Source organism: Scleropages formosus, chromosome 17 (assembly GCF_900964775.1).
Source record: "Scleropages formosus chromosome 17, fSclFor1.1, whole genome shotgun sequence".
Lineage (NCBI taxonomy): Eukaryota > Metazoa > Chordata > Actinopteri > Osteoglossiformes > Osteoglossidae > Scleropages > Scleropages formosus.
In genome coordinates, this window is record NC_041822.1 from 13,747,377 (window position 1) to 13,769,471 (window position 22,095).

The 22,095-nt window shown below is 45.7% G+C and overlaps 1 protein-coding gene across 4 annotated transcripts in view; it reads right to left on the reverse strand.

Moving 5' to 3' along the window:
• pde4d (phosphodiesterase 4D, cAMP-specific) overlaps nucleotides 1-22,095 on the reverse strand; it is an 86,144-nt gene that overhangs the window by 31,567 nt on the left and 32,482 nt on the right. The window contains exons 1-2 of one of the 4 annotated variants that reach the window (XM_018759172.2): nucleotides 19,640-19,967; nucleotides 5,228-5,419 (exon numbers count right to left, since the gene is read on the reverse strand). In XM_018759172.2, coding sequence (XP_018614688.1) covers nucleotides 5,228-5,419; nucleotides 19,640-19,710 — 263 coding nt within the window. In that variant the 5' untranslated portion in view covers nucleotides 19,711-19,967. Of the gene's footprint in view, nucleotides 1-5,227; nucleotides 5,850-14,414; nucleotides 14,864-19,639; nucleotides 19,968-22,095 lie in introns of those variants that run through there. The other 3 variants (XM_018759173.2, XM_018759171.2, XM_018759170.2) reach the window with 3 other exon arrangements.

Consider the following 22,095-nt stretch of genomic DNA (forward strand, 5'->3'; position numbering starts at 1 on the left):
TTAACACTAAGTCACTTAGGAAAATGCAGCGGCTAAATTAACATGTGAATGTAATGAATGGTTCACCCTTTTCTGCAGTGCATTTCTCTGGAGCAATTAATGTGAAACACTCCAGTAAAAATGACTGTGCTGTATAAGTACACAAGTGTATGCTACTCAACAGTACATGCTGGAGTAAAGCATCAGCTAATAGAATCAAATCTGCTATTTCAGTGATATTGGATTTAAATTTATTGATGGTTGTGACTAGCTGAGGTTGTCAGTGGGAAAGGAAGTAGGAAATTGTTCTCCCATGTTGCCTTGCGCTAAGTGTAATTAAGATTGTGCATAGTTAAACGACTTTCTTGTGCTCAGTAATTTCGATAAACATTCACGTTAAGTGCTTATTCCATGTTTGCCGTCTCGTTGTGCTCAATGACTGCTCTGAAATGGTAACCAGGGGTGGGAGTTGTGTTGTAATTTCTGCTGCAACTTTCTCAAGTTTGTACGACTGACATGCATGGGAGCAGAATTTCTACATGTCAGGCAAAAATGTTGTTTTGTTGAATAATAAGCCTGTTGCATGAAAACAAAGTGTATATTTTCATAAGCCACTGCAACAATTATTCATCGTACGAGACCCTGTCGCATGAGGGTGGAATAAGCAGGCAGTATACGGTAGAGAGTATGTACAGACAGCTCTGTTTGCAAGCCGGCACATTTCCATGGTACATTCTTGAGAGAAGGACAAGCAGTGATTAAAACTGGATAGACGGCTGGATCGTTGAGGGACGTTATGACATTATAATTTATAAATACTGGAGCCACTTTTATCATGAAAATGTGTTTCTTTACAATACACTTGACACTAGTTATCTTCGGCAGTTTGCATAGTGCTGGAAACCGCTGCTGGAAAATTATGAAGAAAAAAAAATTACAAAAAAAAAATACAGCAGGTGTGCTGGACATTAGATTGGAATAAGAATTTTATTCCGTCTTATAATATTCACTCGTCAGCACATTTGAAGGTGTCAATAAGCAAGGCAGTAGGAAAGTGGATGAAAAGCAACAAGTAGATATTATCTAGAGTTACATTTTTCTGAAAATGCACATTTAGTTCAGAGCAGAACAGGGGGCACTGCCTTTCTCACACTGTATTTGGGATGTGTCCCACCGCTTGCATTGACCCAAGCGCAGCATGTTCAAACAAGGCAGGGAAGTTAAGTGGCGCCATCTAGTATTAACAATGGGTCATTGCACTAGATACGAGTTCCATCAATGCCAAAGTACTCTCTCAATCTCGTTAACCCCTTGTCCTGCTTAGGGTTACCTCAGTCCAGAGCCTGGCCCGGAATCACTGTCCTCAAGGCTGGGGGGGGGGTACACTCCGGACTGGACGCCAGCCACACACCCGTTCACACATTACTGGCAATTTAGAGTCACCTATTTACCTGAACTGCATGTCTTTGGACTGTGGGAGGAAACCAGAGCGCCCTGCACTCCACACCACTCCACGCAGGCTGAGCTGGATTCAAACCTACAGCCGCACAGCCCAGACACTGCGAAGCAGCAGCACCACCTGCTGCACTCCACTGCAGCCTATACTGTACATGCCAAAGGAGATATGAAATTCAGTTAATTGTGAAACTTTTAAAAACTTAATTTATAAATGTACTATGAGCAGGAGGGGGCAGCAGGTAGCACTACAACTTTTAATAAAGGAGTTTCTTCAGATATATTTCAGGTGTCACTGATGTAACTGACTGAGAGGCAAAGGCAGCAATCTCAGCCACGGAGAAGCAGGCAGTAGTGCCACAAAACTCAGCCCTGATCTCGGCCCTAGTCTCTATGAAAACTAATGCTCATCCTACAGAGTACATCATTTTACTGAGCAGGAACAAGACATGGTCTCAAAAGGTGAGCTGCCTTCACTTGGAGGGGATCCTCTTGCTTTCCCCTTGCCTTATGTACACAGATTAGACTTCTCACTCTTTGTCTTGTGCTCCTCATCCCAGTCTGCTGGAACGTGGGGCCTCTGTGTGTATTCACTCAATGTCTATCACTCTGGCTACTTTTAACATTACTGGCACCAAAAGGAGTGCTGTTCCAGTGAGCCGTACGATGGAGACCGAAGGTATTAGCATTTTTTTGCTCTAAGAAGAAGGAAAGCCCATTAAAATGCTAGCAGATGGGAATCAATGATCGTAGGCTGACACTACGTTCCCCAATGCTGCAACAAATACGAGAGCATTCAAATTAGATAGCAAAACACCTCTGTTCAAATTAAAATCTTAGCCCTCTTTGTCGAAGATTCCGCTGTGATTTGTTTCACACTGGAGCTGTAACAGATGTTAACGCGTCACCCGAAACGTAAGCGTCAAGATTACAGATACGATAATGATAATACTTCGATACCTTTTGAGACAGTAAACAAAAACCTCCAGCTGCAGCCTCTATGAATGGTCAAACTCTGTCATAACTGCACATAATATCAGTGACTCTCTGACAAAGCAGCTGCACAGAGTCACTATTTAAAAGACACCTAGAATATCTTTGGACTGTGGGAGGAAACCCATGCAGACACAGGGAGAACAAGCAAACTCCACGCAGACTGAGCAGGGATCAAACCCACGTCCTCTCGCACCACCCAGGCGCTGTGGGACAGCAGCGCTACTCGCTGTGCCATAATTTGTTTTGTCAGTGTTTCTGAACGGGACGAGGGTCCACTGTCTAGTAGTAGGTGTTCGAGAGGATGGAGATAGCCTCGGCTCATACGAACTGGCTAAAGGGCCATGGGGCATTCATTTAACAGGATGCTCCGCCAGGAAGATAAAAGGGTAGAAGAGCAGCATTTAAGAATTTTAACAGCAGCAGTGGAAAACGTGAACAACCACAGTTTGTAACAGCAGCTACTTTTGTCTCCAGCATGCAGCACAACATTATAGTACATAAAGACTTCTTGTTGTGCTTGTTTCCCAGGGGACAAGAAAGGGAGTTTCCTGGTGTAACGCCAAGAAAGACATGTGTTTGGAATGACACGTCACCGCTGACATAAAAAGGGGACACGTGGAGCACAGAAAGGTCACGGAGCTCTGGGCGAAAGACGGAGAGATGCAGGAAGAAAAAGAAGAAGAAAGATGAGGGGAATTGCTGAAAAGTGCTCTGAGGGAGGTAGGACAGAGGTATGGGAGAGAGAGGGCCGCTGTGCCTCGTGTCAAGAATATGACGAGTTCAGCATCCAGTTCTTCCTTCCCAGCCAGGAACAAGGTCCAACATCATAATATAAATCTCCAGTCCCCACGCTCCTCTCTGTACAACTCCAGAGATTATCGGTCTCATGACATTTTGAATGAAAACTCCAACAGGAGCAGCACTAAGTCTTTCTAATCCCAACAGCTGACGGAGACATTCTTGAGGGCTTGTATGGTTCCACATACTGCAGTACTCGCAAGATGCTCAAAACCAGAAGTTGGCAGGTTCTCGGTTTTGGTTCTTTAGCGGGAGAGCAAGCTCTCTTTTTGCCTCGGAACTGCTGAAACCCTTTCGGCATTCTCCTGACAGCTACAGAACTTTGCAACACACCATCGATCATGATCATTTTGGTATTTCCTATCAGACTGAATTGTAAAACAGCAACGTGTATAATGTGCTTGCGACACGGTTGTACTAGACAATCCAACTGGGCTCCAACGATCGTCTGTCCGCATGTAAATCTGTCTGTTGGAAATCGCACTTTTGTTTGCCTAAAGCTGTATGTAGCCTCAGAGAAAAGCATCTGCCAAATAAATGTAAAAGTGAATAAAAGCTGAATTTGTTAATTATACAGCCAATTCAAAAGTATTTCTAACCTTTAGAAGGTATGCAGAAATTAAATACCGTACATGAGGTACATTTAAGGGGCAGCACAGACATGCATAGTGGGTAATGCTGTTGCCTCACAGTTGCTGGGATATTTGGGTGCAGGTTCAAATCCAGCTCAGTCTGTGCAGAGTTTGCAAGTTCTTCCCAAGCCTATGAGGGTTTCCCCTGGATGCTCTGGTTTCCCACAGTCTGAAGACATACCTTCAAGGTGAATTGGTGATTCTAAACTTTCTGTAGTGTGTTCATGTATGAATACGTGTGTGGCTACCCTGTACCGGACAGGCCACCTGTTGAGGGCGTACCTCTCCTAGCCTAGCGCCCAGAGATTGCCGGATAGGGTCTGGACCGCCATGACCATGACAAGGATAATGGAAAGTTCTGAGGTTATTGAAAGCGAAAGAGGGGTACGTGTAAGGAGAGCAAAAGTGACATTGCGACTACACAAGATCTATAATGAGACCGTTGAGGATGCGCATGTGACGTTTAATTATTACCAACCAAAACACTAATGTTTCACCTGCGCATTTTTTTAAGAATTCTTCACTCAAGTTCTTTTGAACACCTGAGTCGGCCTGTTATTCAGAAACAACGAACAACAAAGCAAAAAAAATAAATGGCAAATACAAAGCCTTTTCTTAGAGATGATGTGTGAGAAATGTCTAGCCAGTAAGTGCCAGTGAAAAGTTTGGATGCACTTGCTGGAGACAATTTTTTCACAAGACACCCAGTTAACACAATACAACCCACACTGTCACCATCAACTCCTCGCATATCAATATATCACCATAAACTCCATATATGTAAAACGTGTTTTGAGAGGAATTTTTAAAAAGGTGAAGTCAAATGTAAGAAATGAGAAACCCTGTTATCATCGATTTTAATTACATGGTGGGTAAACGGCCTCGTCTGGCAGGACATCCAGATTCTGTTGGGCTCAAGTGATGCTAAAATAAGAATCTCACTCCCACAATTCAATAAGAGTAGCCTTGATCTCACACCAAACTATGTCAGGAAGCACACCCTGCTTCTACGATTCTCCCCGGCCAGCCGGCCTTGGGTGACACTGATGGAACTGACAGCTGTCGTATAGGTCTGACCGGGTCCTCCAGTGGGAAAGAGAACAAAAGCTGTGGTGAGTGATGGGTTTGAAAGGCAGGGCTTTATTCAGGGCACACCGATCCAGTGGGGGGTCCTACTCTTCTATGTCCAAACAAGGCTCTTCATCTAGTTGACTACAATAAGCATCCCATGCTGGTAAATATTACTGAGAATGGGTAAGAATGTCAGAATGTCGGCTAATCAAATAGCTTGGACGGCCACATGATTGGTAACAACAATAAGGTATTTTTAAAAATAACACTGAAGAAAGAAAGGATTTTGGACTCACATGTCACTGGCAATGGAGGAGTTCCTGGACATGGACTTGGGTGACAGCTCGTAGTCACTGTCGGAGCGGTACAGGAAAGATTCCCGCCGCTGGCTGTGCACAAAGTTCGCCTGGAGGATGAGCCCGGAGCCCGGACTGGCCATGGGGTCCAGGGGGCTGCGGCCCGAGGACGTACCATTGTCCACGTCGAAGCTGGGTGAGAGGGAAATGCAGTGAATGGTCAGCTGGGTGGGAAGAGCCTGAGTTACATCGCTAGTCGCTCTACATAGACAACCAAAGGAGCATGTGAAGTCTGTGGTACATATGAATCCTGGGTATATCCAGACTGTCATATATTCCCAGCCTGAGGTTCATACATGTTAAAAAATGTTAAAAAATAAGGAAAACACAAGTAATTTGTTACAGTCCGCTGGCTGAGACACTGGTTGACTTACTGATATACAGAACCCATATTTGCAAAATTTTACTTTTTTAATTTCCTTCATTAGTTTACTGAACAGCACTGAGTCACAGCCACGTACAATTATACAGGACGATGACGTAGCACTTTCAAATCCCAGAATTCCTTAGAATTGTCATGTAAATGAAATGTCATTTTTTCGAAGTGGAAGAAATTTAAACACTTCAGTCACCCACATATTTACAGAGAGGACATCCAGTGCTGAACACAACATTACACTACACTTTCTTACCAAATATATAAGAGTAATCAGTCTACACAGCTTTATCAAGAAAGGAATTCGGGTTGTGATTTAGCAAGGAGAGAAATCTAACTTTTCTGTTGAAGGTTTCAGGAGAGAAATCTAACTTTTTTGTTGAAGGTTTTTTGAAATGTTGCGTGAACCTCTTTCCAATAGACTTGTATCTAATCACATTCCCAGAATAAATGACTCAAAGTGCCTGGAGAGACTTTACATTGACAGCACATGTGACATTTCCCCTGGCACATCCTGTGAAGGCCCAATGGAGTGAGCTGATTCTGTGAATGAGCTTGAGGTTTTGTTCCTGGATGCTGAGGGAGGTGCAGGCATGGAAGACTTCAGCACATATAGACGACCATCCATTCGCAGTCACTAAAAGACTCGTCTACATCCTGTTCCCACGTCTCCTTCAGCGCGTCATAAGAACCCGTACCGACACTTCTTAAAACAGTGTACAATGCAGAGATCATTCCCCTGGAGTTGTCTTGATGTAATGACATTTGCAGTTTTATACTTAAAAATTAAATCAGATTAATCAAAAGAACATGTGTAATATGGGGGGAAGAAACACACACACACACATTTTCAGAACCGCTTGTCCCTCACGGGGTCACGGGAAACCGGAGCCTACCCGGCAACACAGGGCGTAAGGCCGGAGGGGGAAGGGAACACACCCAGGACGGGACGCCAGTCCGTCGCAAGGCACCCCAAGCAGGACTCGAACCCCAGACCCACCAAAGAGCAGGACTGCGGTCCAACCCACTGCGCCACCGCATCCCCCGGGGAAGAAACATTCAAAACCAAATTTCAGGTCTGACAATTTCTAAGATAATACTCACGCCATATAAAGTACTGGTATTTATCATGCAGTCTGCAGGCCCAGTCAGTTGTTAAGAAACGAGCTGTGGACAGTTCTGCTGCATCGACTGTAGAGGAGAAGGTCATCTAGGCCAAGGAGGCCTATGGTGACAAGACCTGAGATAACATGCAGCAGAACAGAACATGTGCACCCTGGCACTTTCTACGAACCAATCGGGTGCGTGCCGCTGAGTGACACCCTTGTGACGGAGTAGGTGACAGAGGCAGTTAGCCTGTGTCGGCTTAAAGGATTATACCTGCTTCACTCATCCGTCCTGCACGTCTCCCTTGGGGGGGTTACCCAGGGCCCCTGCCGCAAGCTCAGACAGGGCTCCCCCATCAATGGCGTCAGACGCCCTGGCATGATCCTCATTATCGTCACAGGTGTCTCCACAGGCTTTGCGGCCCTCATCTGGTAACAAATCGGTTTCTTTCTATTGTGAAGTCACACCACAGGCTCCCTGCTGGCTTTCCCGTAACGGCTGCGTCAGCCGTAGTCACGTGGCAGGCAACGCTGAGACAAAGCCGCGTTTCAGCCGCGTCTCTGCATAACCATCCTCTGTAGCTGGGAGGTGTGTAAGCCCCCGTGAGCTGGGATTACGCCAGGATCCATTGCCTGTGATTAATGATTGATGGTCTATCTGAAAACTTTGATTCACCACCTTGTGCATCTTCTGCCTCTACACAGAGAAACAAAAACAAGTTTAAAAAAAAAAAAAAAACCTCTCCTGAAAAATGTCCTTCCCACCTTCTGTAGCCATCTGTTGTTGTTGGCCAGATGCATCTGCGAACATTACTCTCCTATTAATTATCAGAGCATAAACAAAAAGAAGAGCATGAAAAAGAGTAAGAAAGCCACGAACGCTCAAAGCTATCCCATCCGCTGCCTCTCTGCAGCATTCTGCCCCAAGGCCGAGCCGTCACTCTCAGACCAGAGACGTGGGACCCTGTCCTCAGCGTGTCATGCTATTTATATAAAAGAACACACTCTATAAACCTGCTCTGAGAATTTCAAGGATGGCCGTCACATTTGGCTGGACTAAATTACTAGTATTTTGCTGTTATAATGTACCAAAAATCTTCCAAACCTAAAAAGGGCATTGCGGCTCTGAAATTAAGTATGAGCATGACAAATGGAATAAACCATATCGGTAGAGTGTTCTCAGTCCTGACATGTTTGCAATATACTGAGGCTCTGGGAATGGAACAGGCCCTGTACTTTTTAAACTCTCCTCAGTCCAGATGATGATTATGGCCTGAAAAAGCAGATGTCAAATTCTGGCTAGAGGACAGGAACAGGACGAGTCCTTACAAAACAACCTCTTACAGCTGTTAGAGCCAGAGAGAGGAAACGTCAATATGATCTGTGCACAGGCTGACGGTGGCAAGGAGCTTCAGAATGCCTGCTTTTGTGTTATGATTTAGGAGCCCCATTACAGCCATTAACCTCTCCAAAGGGGACGAATGGGAAACAGTAATGGTAGGAGCGAGCGGAACGTCGGATGCTGTTCGAACCAGCCACCCTTGAGTGCTGCGCCATCTCTCAGGTCCCAGGCTGAGGGCAGAGATGGGGCCAAAGCCAAGGTACCAGGGTGTGGGGGGAAGGAGGGGTGGTGCAGCCTCAAGCTACTGCTGATGTCTCTCTCCCGCAGGTCGTATCGTGCTACCGATCAGCATAGCAGTCTCCTGACTCAGACTCTTCCTCATGCATTATAGATGCATTATTATATCCTCTCTGTCAGAGCTTCCTCATCAGGTGAAACCCACCCGTGTGGCCTCGCTTGCTGCCAGTGGTCCCATCCCTTTGCTGCGTTCCAGGAAGGTGGGCAAGGGGCAGTGGGGAGTAACAGCAGAGGCTTTTAATGAGGTTGTCAGGCTGGCTGCACAGAAACCAAACACTGATGCGCAAGGAAGATGAATCTGCAATGATCTGAGCTGAAAGGTCAACTGAAACTACTTCCCGAAAACTGAACAGAAATAAACTGGTTGATATGAGATTGACTGGCATGGTGGAAGGACCTTAAAATAAGCCTAGAAAAAAATTAAATCACAACATTCTTCAGGAAACCTGAAATTCACGTTCTGAGGAATGGACTGGAAGAATCACAACAGAGGGAGTCACGTGTAATTATGAGCACGGCACAGCAAATCAATCTCTAGCCTGCAAGGTCAAGTAGGGTCTTTGATGAGGTCCGCCTGTCACTGACAGCGACCAATGCCTCACACAGACTTTATGACGACACTGCTACGAACCAACAACAGCTTCCAAAAGGACACACCTCAGCCTGGGGTCTTGCCTAATTAGACATAAACATCTGCTCTTGCACAGCCAGTATCATTACTGTAATCCCCAACTCCAACTAATCCGATTAGGTCAAAGGTTAATTGACTTCACAGCCAAGCCCCTTCTGAAAGGTCATAATCGTACTTTGAACATAGCATTTTGTACACCGATGGTCTTACTTGTTTCTTTTTCTGATCTGATAAGAAATTAACTGAAAATATTGAATTTAATTTGGAAAAATATCAAAATTTTTTAATTTCTCACAAGAAGAAAAAAAAACAAACAAACAAAGACCATGCAGCGACTTTGCTCTGAATGCAATTATTAGCACTATGGATGGATGGAAGTGCCATCGAATCGAATTAGACTCATAGTGACCACTTGTGTGATTTCCAAGGAATGGTAGTAAGAGAAGTGGTTTGCCAGTGTGTCTTCCATGCATGCTAGTGGGGTGCAAACAGGGGGAGAATCATACAAATCTCACACCCACTGAGCAGCTCATGAGCTCAGAGGCACCGGATTTACCCCCCTTATTAGTGCTAACTGCTCCAGAAAGCCATTATGGCCACAGGACATGCCAGGCATGCTTTCACAGCAATTATGACCATGAGCGGTCTCTGATCAGCTGCACATTTCCTTCATTCTTAATATTTCCTGTGCTGTTGGTTGAACCATTTGGACCCTTGCAGGTAAAAATCCTGCCCCTAAAGAACTACAGTCATACTACTCTGACCATCCTTCTTATCTTCCCCTTTAAATTATGGACCATGGAGAATAGGAAATGCTAGTGAGGAAAGTCATACACCAGGAAACATGTGGTTTTGCTCAGAACTGTGAGCTGATCCCAAGCAAACTAACAAACCCAGGTCATGCATTTTTACTCTGAGCCTGGTGTATGTACAAGAAGCTTCAACTTCTTGGTGGAAGTGGTCATTCCATACTTTTATCAGTTATTCTGGATGAGGCAACACAGAACACAACTGAACCTTGTTGGGAGGATTTCCAGCACCATGCTCTTTGACTTTCTTGTATTTATGTAAAGATACCACTGCTCCTAGTTACTCCAGAGTTAAAACCCCCCCAGAAGGGACCGGTGAAGGAGAACATATGGAAGAGGAAGAAGGACCACCCAGATGACTGTTACTAGGTAAGCTGTTGCACCAAGGGCGATCCCAGTTGTCTGGGAAACAGGACCCCTCCAGGTTCTCCAGCACAGGTGGTGACGTGTTGAAGGTCGATGTATTGGAGTGCTTTATGGGAGTGACTTGCACACCGCTTTAAAAAAAAGCCCACTGGGGTTCACATCTGTAACGCAAATCCCCAACCAACAGGAAAAGGCTGAGTTCAGAGCTGGAATAACACTGGAACTGTGTCCTCTTTCAACCTGTTTCAGACTCGCTTCACTGCCCGTTTCAAACACAGAACAAGTTCTTTTCCCGGGAAAAGGCAATGCAAACAATTACCAGCCTCAGGTTATCGCTCCTACTATGCTGCAGAGCAGAAAAGGCTCCTAAGGCATAGGGTTCTATGTATCTCCAAAAAGTGATGGTGCCTTAAAGTTCACTGTTCATGGAACACGTACGCAGTGGCATGAAACACTGTCTGTGATGACAGGACAGGTTGTGGAAAGTGTAGATGTGGGGATGACAGAGGAGAGGCAGTACTGATGGGAGCGATCACCCGCCTAAACTTTCAGATTGCAAGTGAGCAACAAAGTCCACTATGGCTTTTTTGGTACATTTAAAAACTGAATATGAATAGCAGTAATGATTAAAAGGCAGATACCAGATATAGTGACCTTATGTCTTTTCACTTCAACTTTTCCTTGATAATTTGCATTTACAGAGAGATTATCACTATTTCTCAGTGGCAGGTGTGCAAAACCGCAACGATGCGTTGAGAGTCTAGCAACACGGTCCTGTTGCTACAACAACACCGCACACAGCACAACAGAGGGATAATGGGAATGGTAGGTGGCTGTCCTCATGCCGGCTGGCACATCATGCACGTGATAAAGGGGCTATTTTAGAAGGCGGTGAAGACAGACTGGAGATGAAGGGGCAGAGAAGGAACCACATGGGACAGAGGGTGTTGCCCTTGGCCCAGTTTGCTAGAGGTCACTGCTCAAAAAAACACAGCCAGAAGGAGATACAAGACACACATGTACAGAGTATGGGACTTGAACTGAGAATCCTTGTGTCACAAGTGCAGATCTTTAACTGCTGTGGTAAAAAAGATAAAAATGATGAAAAAAGTTCCAGTTATAGCCACCCATGTGTCAAGCACTTTATTGGTACCATCTATGGGAACATCCCATGACAAGCGAGGCTTGACTCAATGTGCCGGATCACTGTATTCCAGCTGCTCAGCGGATGCAAGTTTTTCTGTTTTTAGCACGGATAGAGTTTTGATTTGAGCGAAGGATCTAAATGGGGTCTAACAACTCAGTGGGTTATAAGATGTGACATCTGTAGCTGGACACAGGGGGAGGGTGCTGGTCTGCTTACTGGCCCTAGGCTCTGCTATGACATGAGACTTGACTGTCATCGTTCATCCTCCATCCCTGAGTCCTCTAAAGGGGAAAAGTAAACAACAGCACTGGACAAATGGGCCAACTAGAAGCAGCGAAGTGCAGATTATGCTCACGAGTCAGAAAACCAAAAAATTACACACAAGATTGAAGTAAAATAGTAGTAGAACAGTAGACTGGCTAAAAAAATGACACATAATACTGCATCCAAATACCAGATGTACCAACAGCTATATACTGAGGTGCTACAATTCAGCCAGGAATTAACAACCTTCCTGTCATCCAGATATTTTGCTATTAACTACAATATTTCTTATCATCATAGAGCTTATCGGTGCTCAGTTAAAGATGATCAGATTTTAGTGTCAGAAAAAGAAAAATGTAGCAGGCGCCCTGAATGAAACATTTTAGCACGTAGAAAGCAGACAGGGAAGCTGGAAGGAGCTTAACACACCCAACATAAAGGTAACTAACTGTGCAACACATTTGTCCTGAGATCCACCTTGGCTGAGGAACGGTGTGCAAAGGGATGGATTCCCTTCCTCCATCACCCAGCACTCCTCTCCGAGGACCATGTTTGCTTTGCAATGTTAGATGGTTAGATGACGCAGAGGGTTCAAACTATGCATGTGTCCCAGGGGCCAGCTTCTCCCTTGTGGGCTTCCAGTCAAACACAAACACTGAATAAGCAATGTAAATACAAAACCCAAACAGTGCCAGCACATCTTGAATTCTATGTGTCCTTTAACAAAATGGTAACTGCAAGAAACCCAGGATCCAATAATCAAGCTGGCTGACGTGTAAAGTTTTATAGGCATTTTCCCAAAGCCAGTACCAGCACTTCTCTCATATTCGTCAGTTCCATGAACTAAGAGCCAAAGCCTGTCATTCTTTCATTGAAACAAGTTTTCACTGAACCATTTTTCACTATGTTGAGTCTGATGAGGAAATACAGAAGAGTAAACCTAAAAAGAACTGTACATAAATAAGACTGTTTATTGCTTAACGGAGTATATTTCTTTTTTCAATTAATCATGCACAACAATGCTGTGTGATGACAACTCCACATGAGGTCTGCAGCCTTTACATAACTACATGACTTTGAGAAATGTCCATAAATGAGCCCTCCCCTTTTAAACAGGGTCTTTTGCCAGTGGCAGCCTGGACGCAGACTGAGAAAATGCAGTCACAATAAAGAGCCTCCAAGGTCTCCGCTATCATGATGAATGCTTCTGCTGTGCTGACACAGTAATACTAGCTGTCTTATACCTCTTCTGAACAACCTTCTGAGCAAGGCCAAAGGCCAGATGGGGGAGGTGAAGGACCTCTGAAGCAACTGCCGCACTCTCGTGTACCGGTCCGAGTTCCCAAAAGGGTACATTCAGTACCATAATGAAACGATACTGTAACGCACTGCCTTAAAAGTATTAGATTCGTGGAAATATGGCACACACGGCAAAACCAGAACACAATTTTGCTGGATTCTTACTGACGGAAACCCTCTGCTCAAACAATGTAAAGTGATGGGTGTGTACAAAACTTAAAATATTTGTAAAATCTCTCCATCAAATTGCCCCTCATTTAAAAAGTAACCCAAGTATTCCAATTTTCTGAACTTTTCCAGCAAGGAAAATAGCTGGCTGGCAGCAGTGTTTGTGCACACAGCTCAGGACGTTTCCAAGGGTGCGAGTTAGTCTGGAAAGAGCCTGCACTCCTCAGACATGGAGAGGCAGCGTGAAAACAGATGGAGAAGGGGGATGGAGATTCCGTCTCGGCCTCGGACTCCCTTCACCAATGAGACACCTGACACAGGCGACCCTATCAGCCAGGGCCAAAGGTTCGGATATCATGTGATGTACCCAACTGCATCGAACCAGTTAAACGCCATGGAAGCACTTGTCCATTTTAAAGAGAAATTTTACGTTTTCAGTACACAGATACGAAAAAACAAACATTTTATAAATGACATATATGAACTACCTAGAAACGCATAACATTTTTTCTAATATACTGTTTTTTTTTTTTTACTTGTAGCACTGCATTCATTTACACTGGACTGGAAACACAGCACTGGAACTACAAGGAAAAGCACATCATGGACGAGATACAAGATTTTCAGTGATGTACACATTACATTTTTGTTCTAAAATGATACCGATCCAAGAAGACATAAAACTACACCACTGTATTTTCTGAACAAAGTACATGTGGAAAAGATTAACAGTGCCTTTCCGGAAAGATTTGCACACGAGGCAAGATATGAAACTGCATCACTGAACGTACACATGAAATCACGTAATACAGATATTTCATGCATGACACCTGAGAAACAGAATCGGCGAGCAGCAGTGGGTGTCAACTCTGACTGTCTCCTGAATCCAGTGCAGAGATGGAGCTCTTACAAATCTGTAACTAATGAACACAGCAGTGGAAGCTGACCAAACACAACCAACACCCAAACTCATGACAGCGGTTGAGGACAAAACAGGGTTCGGGGATGAAGGAACGAAGCTCAGCGGTCCAGAGGTACAGGGAATGTGTTGGAAAAAAATAATAGAGCGATTTAAAACAAGGGGGGAATTAAGTCCTACGAGAGAGGGAGATTTGTTTATTGTGTTATCATATCTGTCATTATGCCACTACTTGCTGTATAGTTCCCTTGCTTTTTTGGTCAGTTCTATGTTTGCTACAGCCTAAATGTCATGTTAGTAGTAAAATGACTGAAAACCTCAACAGACTTAAAGAGCAAGAGGCGGGATAGAGTGGAAGAGAGGAGAGGAAAAGTACGAGAGAGCACAGAGAGGCAAGATTTACCAGATCCCTTCCATGTTCCGCAAGGAGCTTGTGGAGCGGGACCGTGGCTTCATTACGATACTCATGCTGAAGATGCTGTCGGCCCCTTGTTAATCCTCGCTGGCTCCTACTCGGATCTGCATGCCACGGCGTCTGTGCCTGCCACAGCTACCATCCAGGCACCAGCAGTGCTCTGCTAGCGCTCTGTGTGTGTATGTGTGATCTCTGCTGCTTCCACAAGCTGCTGTGAACAAGGAATGTGCCCCCGGGTGCCGGGTGGGCAGGCCGGGGCCACGCAACCCGAGGAAAGCGCAGGTCTCCGCCGGCACGGCAGCTCCGCATCCGACACCTTGTGCTGGTTTTCGCGCGCGTGTGTGTCTGCCTGCGCGCGAGTGTGTGTGGGGACCCAGCAGGTCCCACTGATCGCTCACTGCAGCTCGCTCAGTCGGGAGTTAGCGACTGGAAAGGCGCCGACTGCCTCTGAGAAGGTGGAGGGGGAGAAAGGGGGAGTGACAAGGAAAGACACAGAGAAAGAGAGGGAGAGACATAACAGGGAGAGAGCAGAGAGAGAGGGAGTCATGTAACAAAGGACTGACAAAAAAGAAAAAGAAGGGGGGAGAAAGAGAGTCAAATAACACTTTAGCAGAGAGGGAGAAAAGGACGGAAAGAAAGAGAGAGACTGCCACTCCAGTGACTCAAGGACGCTCCTGCATAAAGAATAGGCTCGCGTGCCACGAGCTCTCTCCAGGGGACCCTGTCCCTCACTTGTCACTGGTGAATGGAGTTGCTTTACCTGGTTCAACGGACAAAAGGCTTCGGTTGGGATCACAAAGTTTGCTGGGAGGGAATTCCCAACCACGCATTCAAATGGAGAGTGCAGAAAACAAACGGCAACCTGCACCGCTTCACATTTACACCGGAAATGGTACAAAACACTAGCTGGTGACTAGGAAAGTTTCATTGTTAATTCACAACATACTGTACACGCTATGGCGTGGCTAAACGTTTAGAGTCGTTACATACATGTACTTTTAACTTTGCTGTGCGGGATGGTGCACGCTTCACATTTTAAGTAGTTCTTGATAAGGTCAGCTGCAACATATGTGTCAAGGTACAGGTCAAACTTGACGAGTTTTGCGATAAGGCGATTGAGCTGGGGTCACGCTGAATATGCGCGGCCATTATGGAAGGACGTCCAAGAAAGGACAAAGCGGTCCGCCGCGTGTCCTGATGCCGTTTGAGCGAAGACTATTTTTTGAATGCGGCAGGTCTTCCCAGCAGGCTTTCGCATTGTGTTTCACATCCTGTGTCTCCCCATTGTGTCCCAGGCAGAGGAACGCGGGTGACTGCAAATCTGCTTCTTTAGACTCAACAACAAAGTGCTTTACCAAGGGCAGGGAGAGCTGACATGGGAAGCCCCTGGGCCGTGGCTCCGCTGCACGCCGCGCAGTCTGCGGCATTAACGACACAGATTCTGGTCTTGACGGAATGGAGGTGGCAAGACGAACCGTGTTCGCCAACATCCTGTTTTTGGTGAGCTGAACACCTGTTAATGAATAACTATCCCAACACCTGTTAATGAATTAACTATCCGCTCTGACTCGTCACTCACTTTGCGCTGGAAAGTAAACGCATGCAGACAAACCACAAATTAACTGCATGTACTGTATAATGGAGTTGTATTTTTATTAATACATTTAATCGATGACATAGGTCAGTTTTCCGAGGGTTTGTTGCGGGGTCCAGGACTGCAGCAAGGCAGACGGGAGGTTTACACGCAAACAAAACGGCGGCTCTCACCAGGGCTGTAAACTGAGTGCATCGCTCAGGAATGCCACTGTACCATGTAACACATTGATAGGTATGTGAGGCGTACAGAAGCCTAGGCCACCAAGACACATCTCAGTCAATGCCTTGAATCAGCACAATGTATCAAAAAGGATCACATATTTTGGACAGTCCAGCGAAAACTACTTTCTCAGAGGTACATTATTAGATTAGTGATTAGTTAACATTAATAAAAAGCTGTTGTTTTCCTAGCAGCTGATGTAGTTGGAGCAATCGTTTATGTTTTTGCAGTTTATCTGGGACTGGTTATTTTATCATGCAAAAAAGGTCCAGCAATGTTCACCTCAGCTCTACTGCTGACACACAGGTCTTTTACAGACTCCGCAACGTCGATCGTGTGTCTGAAACTCGCCCTTTCCCTTTAACTGGAGCCGAGACTTCGATAGCCACCACGTGCGCCGTGACGTCAGAACGCATCTATCAAACGCGTCGCCGGTTCCTCAACTACGTCAAAGCGCGCGCTGAGGCCCGCGGTAATCCCCCCTCCCCCAGCTTCAATATTCCAGGTCACGAGCTGATACACGCGGACGCAGCACGTTGTTTTCGTTCATCACAGCAGGATAAATAATCCTTACTCTTAAAATTTAGTACGCTTCAACCTAATAGGCCTGCTGTTTTCTGTTAACCAGAACTGAAATTCGTCAGTGTTCTAGTTACTGTCAATAAATTGTCATTCTTTTTTGCCATTAGATTATATCTGTAAATTCTCCGAATATTACTCCTTTAGTCTAGAGGAAACGGTGACTCGTGTATTCACTCGTACACGTGACATAATAATAAATTAAATAAAAGTTACTAATTAAGAACTGCGAAACGCCTCAGATCGCATTTCTTCGCTCCGCTCCGTCCCTCGCGGCAGAGCCGTACAGACAAGAGTCCCGGGCAGCGCGAGCGCGAGCGCGAGCAAGGCCCACGTCCGCCTGTCGGTTCACTTTACAGTATCGTACATTTAACAGACCTAGGGGCCTGGGACACACACGCTAGACCCTGCCTGTACACCTTCCTCTCGGATTATTAAAGGGGGAAATCTTGGTCTCGATCCGACCCCTTTATTGCATAGCACAGGGTTACTATACGTACGGTGCACCGCTTATATATATTATTCACTTATCGCTGTAAATGAGTATCATTTTCACACAAAAACGCCAATGAATGGCGAATGAGTCAGAACAAACTTGTGGTATGGGTTATGATGCAGCTGAGAACGTTCGCCTCCGCGTGGTCACAGAACGCACAACGAGTGGACGCGCGCAACTCTCAGTCTATAAACCGGAGAACTGAGTAGGCACAACCCGCTAGAGACGCCCAGTCCACGGCAGAGTGTGGCCACACGTGCTTTATTCACATGGCCAGTTTAGAGACCAGTTCAAATCCAACACCTCTCTGGACTGTGGGAGGAAAACCACGCAGACGCGGGGGGGGAAAAAAAAAAAAAGAGAGAAACTCTACACGGACTGAACTGAACTCGAACCCGCGCCCCGCTCATTGGAAGTGACATCCACATCTGGCAACACGCGCAACATCTGTACATTGTGACACTGACGAGGACCTTTTCATTGCATTACACTCTCCGCGTTTCAGTATTTACACATGTTGCGTTATAAGAAGCATGCAGGTCGCCGGCTGGCATTGGCAGTAAAACAAAGAAAAAAAACTGCAGAGATATATTAATGCACAGTATTATTGCCGTGGGAGAGCAGGCGAACTGATAAAATAAGACAGAATGCAGAGGAAACCTAACGCAGAATTAGGTCGAAGACCAGCAGGGGGCAGAACACCCTCCTAAAAGCAAAAGCAGAAATTAAGTTTATTTTGCGATCTTACTTTCTACAAGACAATCGAGCAGCCAGTAATACACATACATTCATCAGAATGCAGAGAATGCTGACAACGTGCTTTAGGTACACAGTGTGCCTAAAAACAAGCCCGGAGCAGCTCAGGTGACATAAGCAGACAGACAGACCCTTGCATGGTGCATTATTAGAGCAGTTATGCAACTCCAGTACTCAGCAAATAAAACACGTTTTAAAAGTGAGTACAGTGGTCCACCCATACTGCTTCGGCGTACTCGCGAGGAGCAAGCGATGCCACCGCACCTGTGGCGAGTGTGTCTCTTGTGCAGCAGTAGAAACCTCAGATCACCCATCTCCGATCGCATGGGCCCAAAGCACAGAGACAGTTTTGCCACTAAAAGCCATTCGCGACGAGGTTACCTACCCACTTGTCCAGTCTTGCTCAGTCATTTCCTTCCTCATTTTTCTTACATTTCTGCTTATTGACTTGAATTCATCTTTTTCTTGTTTAGTTGAAGGCTTTATTAGAGGAGAGTTATGAATCTCCATACTTATACCTGTGCATATTTACTGGAACATTTTAATCACCACACTCACAGGTTTCAGTTTGCATCATCACCCTACAGAAATCTGATAAGACTTAACCCTGCAGTCTTGTGTTCACAGATTGCTTCTTCCTAAAAAAATGACATTTGCTGGCCCGGCCTGACATATTAACGATCTCCCAACAATATATAGGGGTGTTTCTGAAAAGACAACATATCAGCGTAATGACTGTGTGAAACAGTTTGAGCAATTCAGCTCCCAGCTGTGGGTGGCATTAAAAACATCGTTCACCATCATTTCTCTTTCCTGTTTACTATATCACCACATACACTTACCACAATTTAATCTCTCATGTAAAAGTCAAACAAATTTCCTGAAGCGATCAAACCTGAAAACTCCAATATTGATTAAGCAGCTCTCTTAAAGACATCAGTCGTGCAAAGCGGATTAGGGAAAGAGAGTAAAGATGGTCCGGTCCTCGCAGGTCCACCCATTCTAGCCCCATTTTTCTAGCTCAAAATCAAGCTCAGAAATGCTTTACTGGCAGGAAATGAAGTATATATTAAAAACAAGAAAATTCCCCCCATCTTTTGCATGACAGCACCCTAACTGTGGACTACTAACATAAGCTCTGCCCCTGCACTGCATATTTTACATTTACTGTATCCATACCGTCCTTCACAAACTTATCAGAGAGACCCGCAGTCATACACGTAAAATCAAAGAATTTCTCCATATTTCAGTCCCTGCTCCTTGTGGAACAACAATAATCGCTGCTTTCAAATAAACTATGTAAACCGTAACAGAGGAGGGGATGTATATCAGGCCAGAACACAAGTCCACATCAGGCTCCTCGAGTTGTTCAGTGAGGACACCCTTCAGTTCTCCTTCCTATCTCACAAAACACACTGGGTTATACAGCAGACTTCATAAATCTCAACGCTAATCCCTGGCCGAAGGCGCATCTGTCATTTGTTGAGGTTTTTCTCTCCGGACGATTCGCAACGCTAGCCGAAGGAGCACTTTGATCACACAAATGACACGGGTGCGTCTGTCTACCTGTAGCACCTAAGCAGGAGCTTCCTCTTCTTGCCCCTGGAAGGGCCAGGCAGGAGATCGAAGGAGTCCATGGGTGAGGCGGTGGACGGTACGAGGCGGGCTGCAGGGCGAGCTTGAACTCTCTAGAGCGTGGCGCGCCGCACTGGCCCACTGCGGGACCTGCTTCCTGATTCTTACTTGCTTGAGTCACAGCTCATGAAAGTGGACCTCGACTGAGCAGTTTTCACTCGTCCCTTTCTAGGTTCCTTGCTCTGTCTGCACTGACTGTACCTCAGTTCCCTGTTCCCCTTGTAGCTGAAGAGACTCAGGGTAGAGCTTTAGACCCACATGGAATCTACCATCTAACACACACACACACACAGACAGACAGAGACCAAACCACAAGATTTGTGTTTCTGCTCTTTGACTGCTCATCTGAATGTAAGCTCATCTAGATGTCTGCTAACCCCCGAGCAGCAAGGCTTACGTCTTCTGATGGAGAAATAGTCGAAAGGTTTTCAATGACACCTGCTGCTCAATGCTCAAATGACTAGCTAAGTTCTTCTTCTCGTCTTCAAAACAATACCTTAAGTGTCTTAGTGCAGCTGTGAGTGACAGCCGAGTTCAGCCAATGAGCTCGGCGCGGTCACGCCACTCCAGACAACTGCCATTTGAAAGTTCCCGTTTCTCGCAGACCGCGGCCCGGACCCCTCCCCCCTCATCGCGGCCACACGCTCGCCCCGCCTTCCGTCGTCAAGGTAACGGCCTGCTTGACGCTCCGCGAGTGAGCGTGCGCGCGGTGTGAACAAGGCAGGAGATGGACTGCGACACGGACAGAGACGGGGACACGAGCGCCTCCTCGGGAGTGCAGTCCACGGGATTAGGTAGAGGGACATGTCGCAGGCAGGTCACCCGGCTGACCTCAAGTAGCCCTAAGGCGGCTGCTCTGCAGCTCCGCGTCGTCGGTTCGGTTGCGTCGCTGCGGCGCTTAAAAATATCGGGAATAACGTCACTGTGGCTTTAGCTCATTACCGCGGCTCGGGATGAGTCCCGCCCCTGGCTGTGCGCCAAGGAGCACTCGAACCCAGGTCTGCTACTTGTGTGCTACTTATGTGCTACTTGTGTGCTGCACCCTGCTGTTCAGATGATCGTCGATGTCGGTTCGTTGCCAGTGGACGTAACATCGTATAGAGCAAAGTAAGTGGTTTATGTGAAGGGACGAGGAGTACCGCAAACAGTAATCCACAAATCATTAAATCAGCAGAATATGAGAAATCGAAGAAAAACAACACAACTTAAGTAACACGTGTTACAATCAAGTGAAACATGAAATAATCGGTCAACAAAAATAAATAAAATCGATACATACTTATAGAATTGTGTATTCTATTTTCCTTTTGATTTTCACATCATCCTCCCTATAATCATTATAATAATGCATTTCCTGAAAAATCCTTCGCAAATCGAATTCTCATCATCGAAATATACGTATAATTACCATGGAAACACTTTTGAATGCGTTTCGGAGCTCCGAAGTTCACGTGGTGCCATGGCATGATGATGCTAAAATATCACCAAAATCGCATTAAAGTGGACGCGGACGCAGTTATATCAATAGTTCTCATGCCACAATAGTCGAACGAGGCAGCTTCCCTGCATTAAACACTAGTACTTTTCGGGTGTCTACCGTTCAGCTCGTCCGTAGCTACTACTAGTAGGTACCGCGCACACACTTCGCAAAGCGTGACTTTCCTCCAGTTCTCCCTCATTCACTCCCACTGACTGTGCAAAGAAAAACGTGTTTCGGGTGGACTGGTGACTCGATGCCTGGCCCGTGTGCCCCACATTACTCTCCTCCTGACACTAAGGTAAAGCCAAAAACCACGTGTAACCTGTTAAGCCACGTTACAATAAACTTGCGCACAGTACACATCATCATGACATAATTAATGAAACATTCTTAGATTCTAAACATGTTTTTGCAAAAACATTTTAAATGCTTATAAAAAGAAACCTTAAAGCATACAAACAGAACAGATATACTGTGTAGGTATACACGGCTCCCGCATCCTTAATAAAAATGGGAATAAATGCCCAGTAAAATGAAGTAGGAGTTTTTTAACTGTAACTCGAACGCGCGCATCTTAAGTGATGACTACAAGCGCCGCATGTAAGCGACAATTTCATTGGTCACAAACGGCACTTTTGAAATCTCATTGGTCACTAACCGAGCGTCTGCGTCCGCTAATGGACGGTCTTGATTGGTTGATCTGGTCAGGACTGACAGTTTGACCCTTGGCGCTTCACCTGGTTCCTACTTGTTCAGTTGACCGTCACCGTGTACAGGGAATTGAGAGTGCTGCTGGAGCGCTTTATCTGTAACTTACGGACTTGCAGACATCATCCGAATACATTAAGTATTTAAGCACTCAAGTGTTTAATGTAAAAAGTAAATACCTGGATGGAAGTGGAACGCT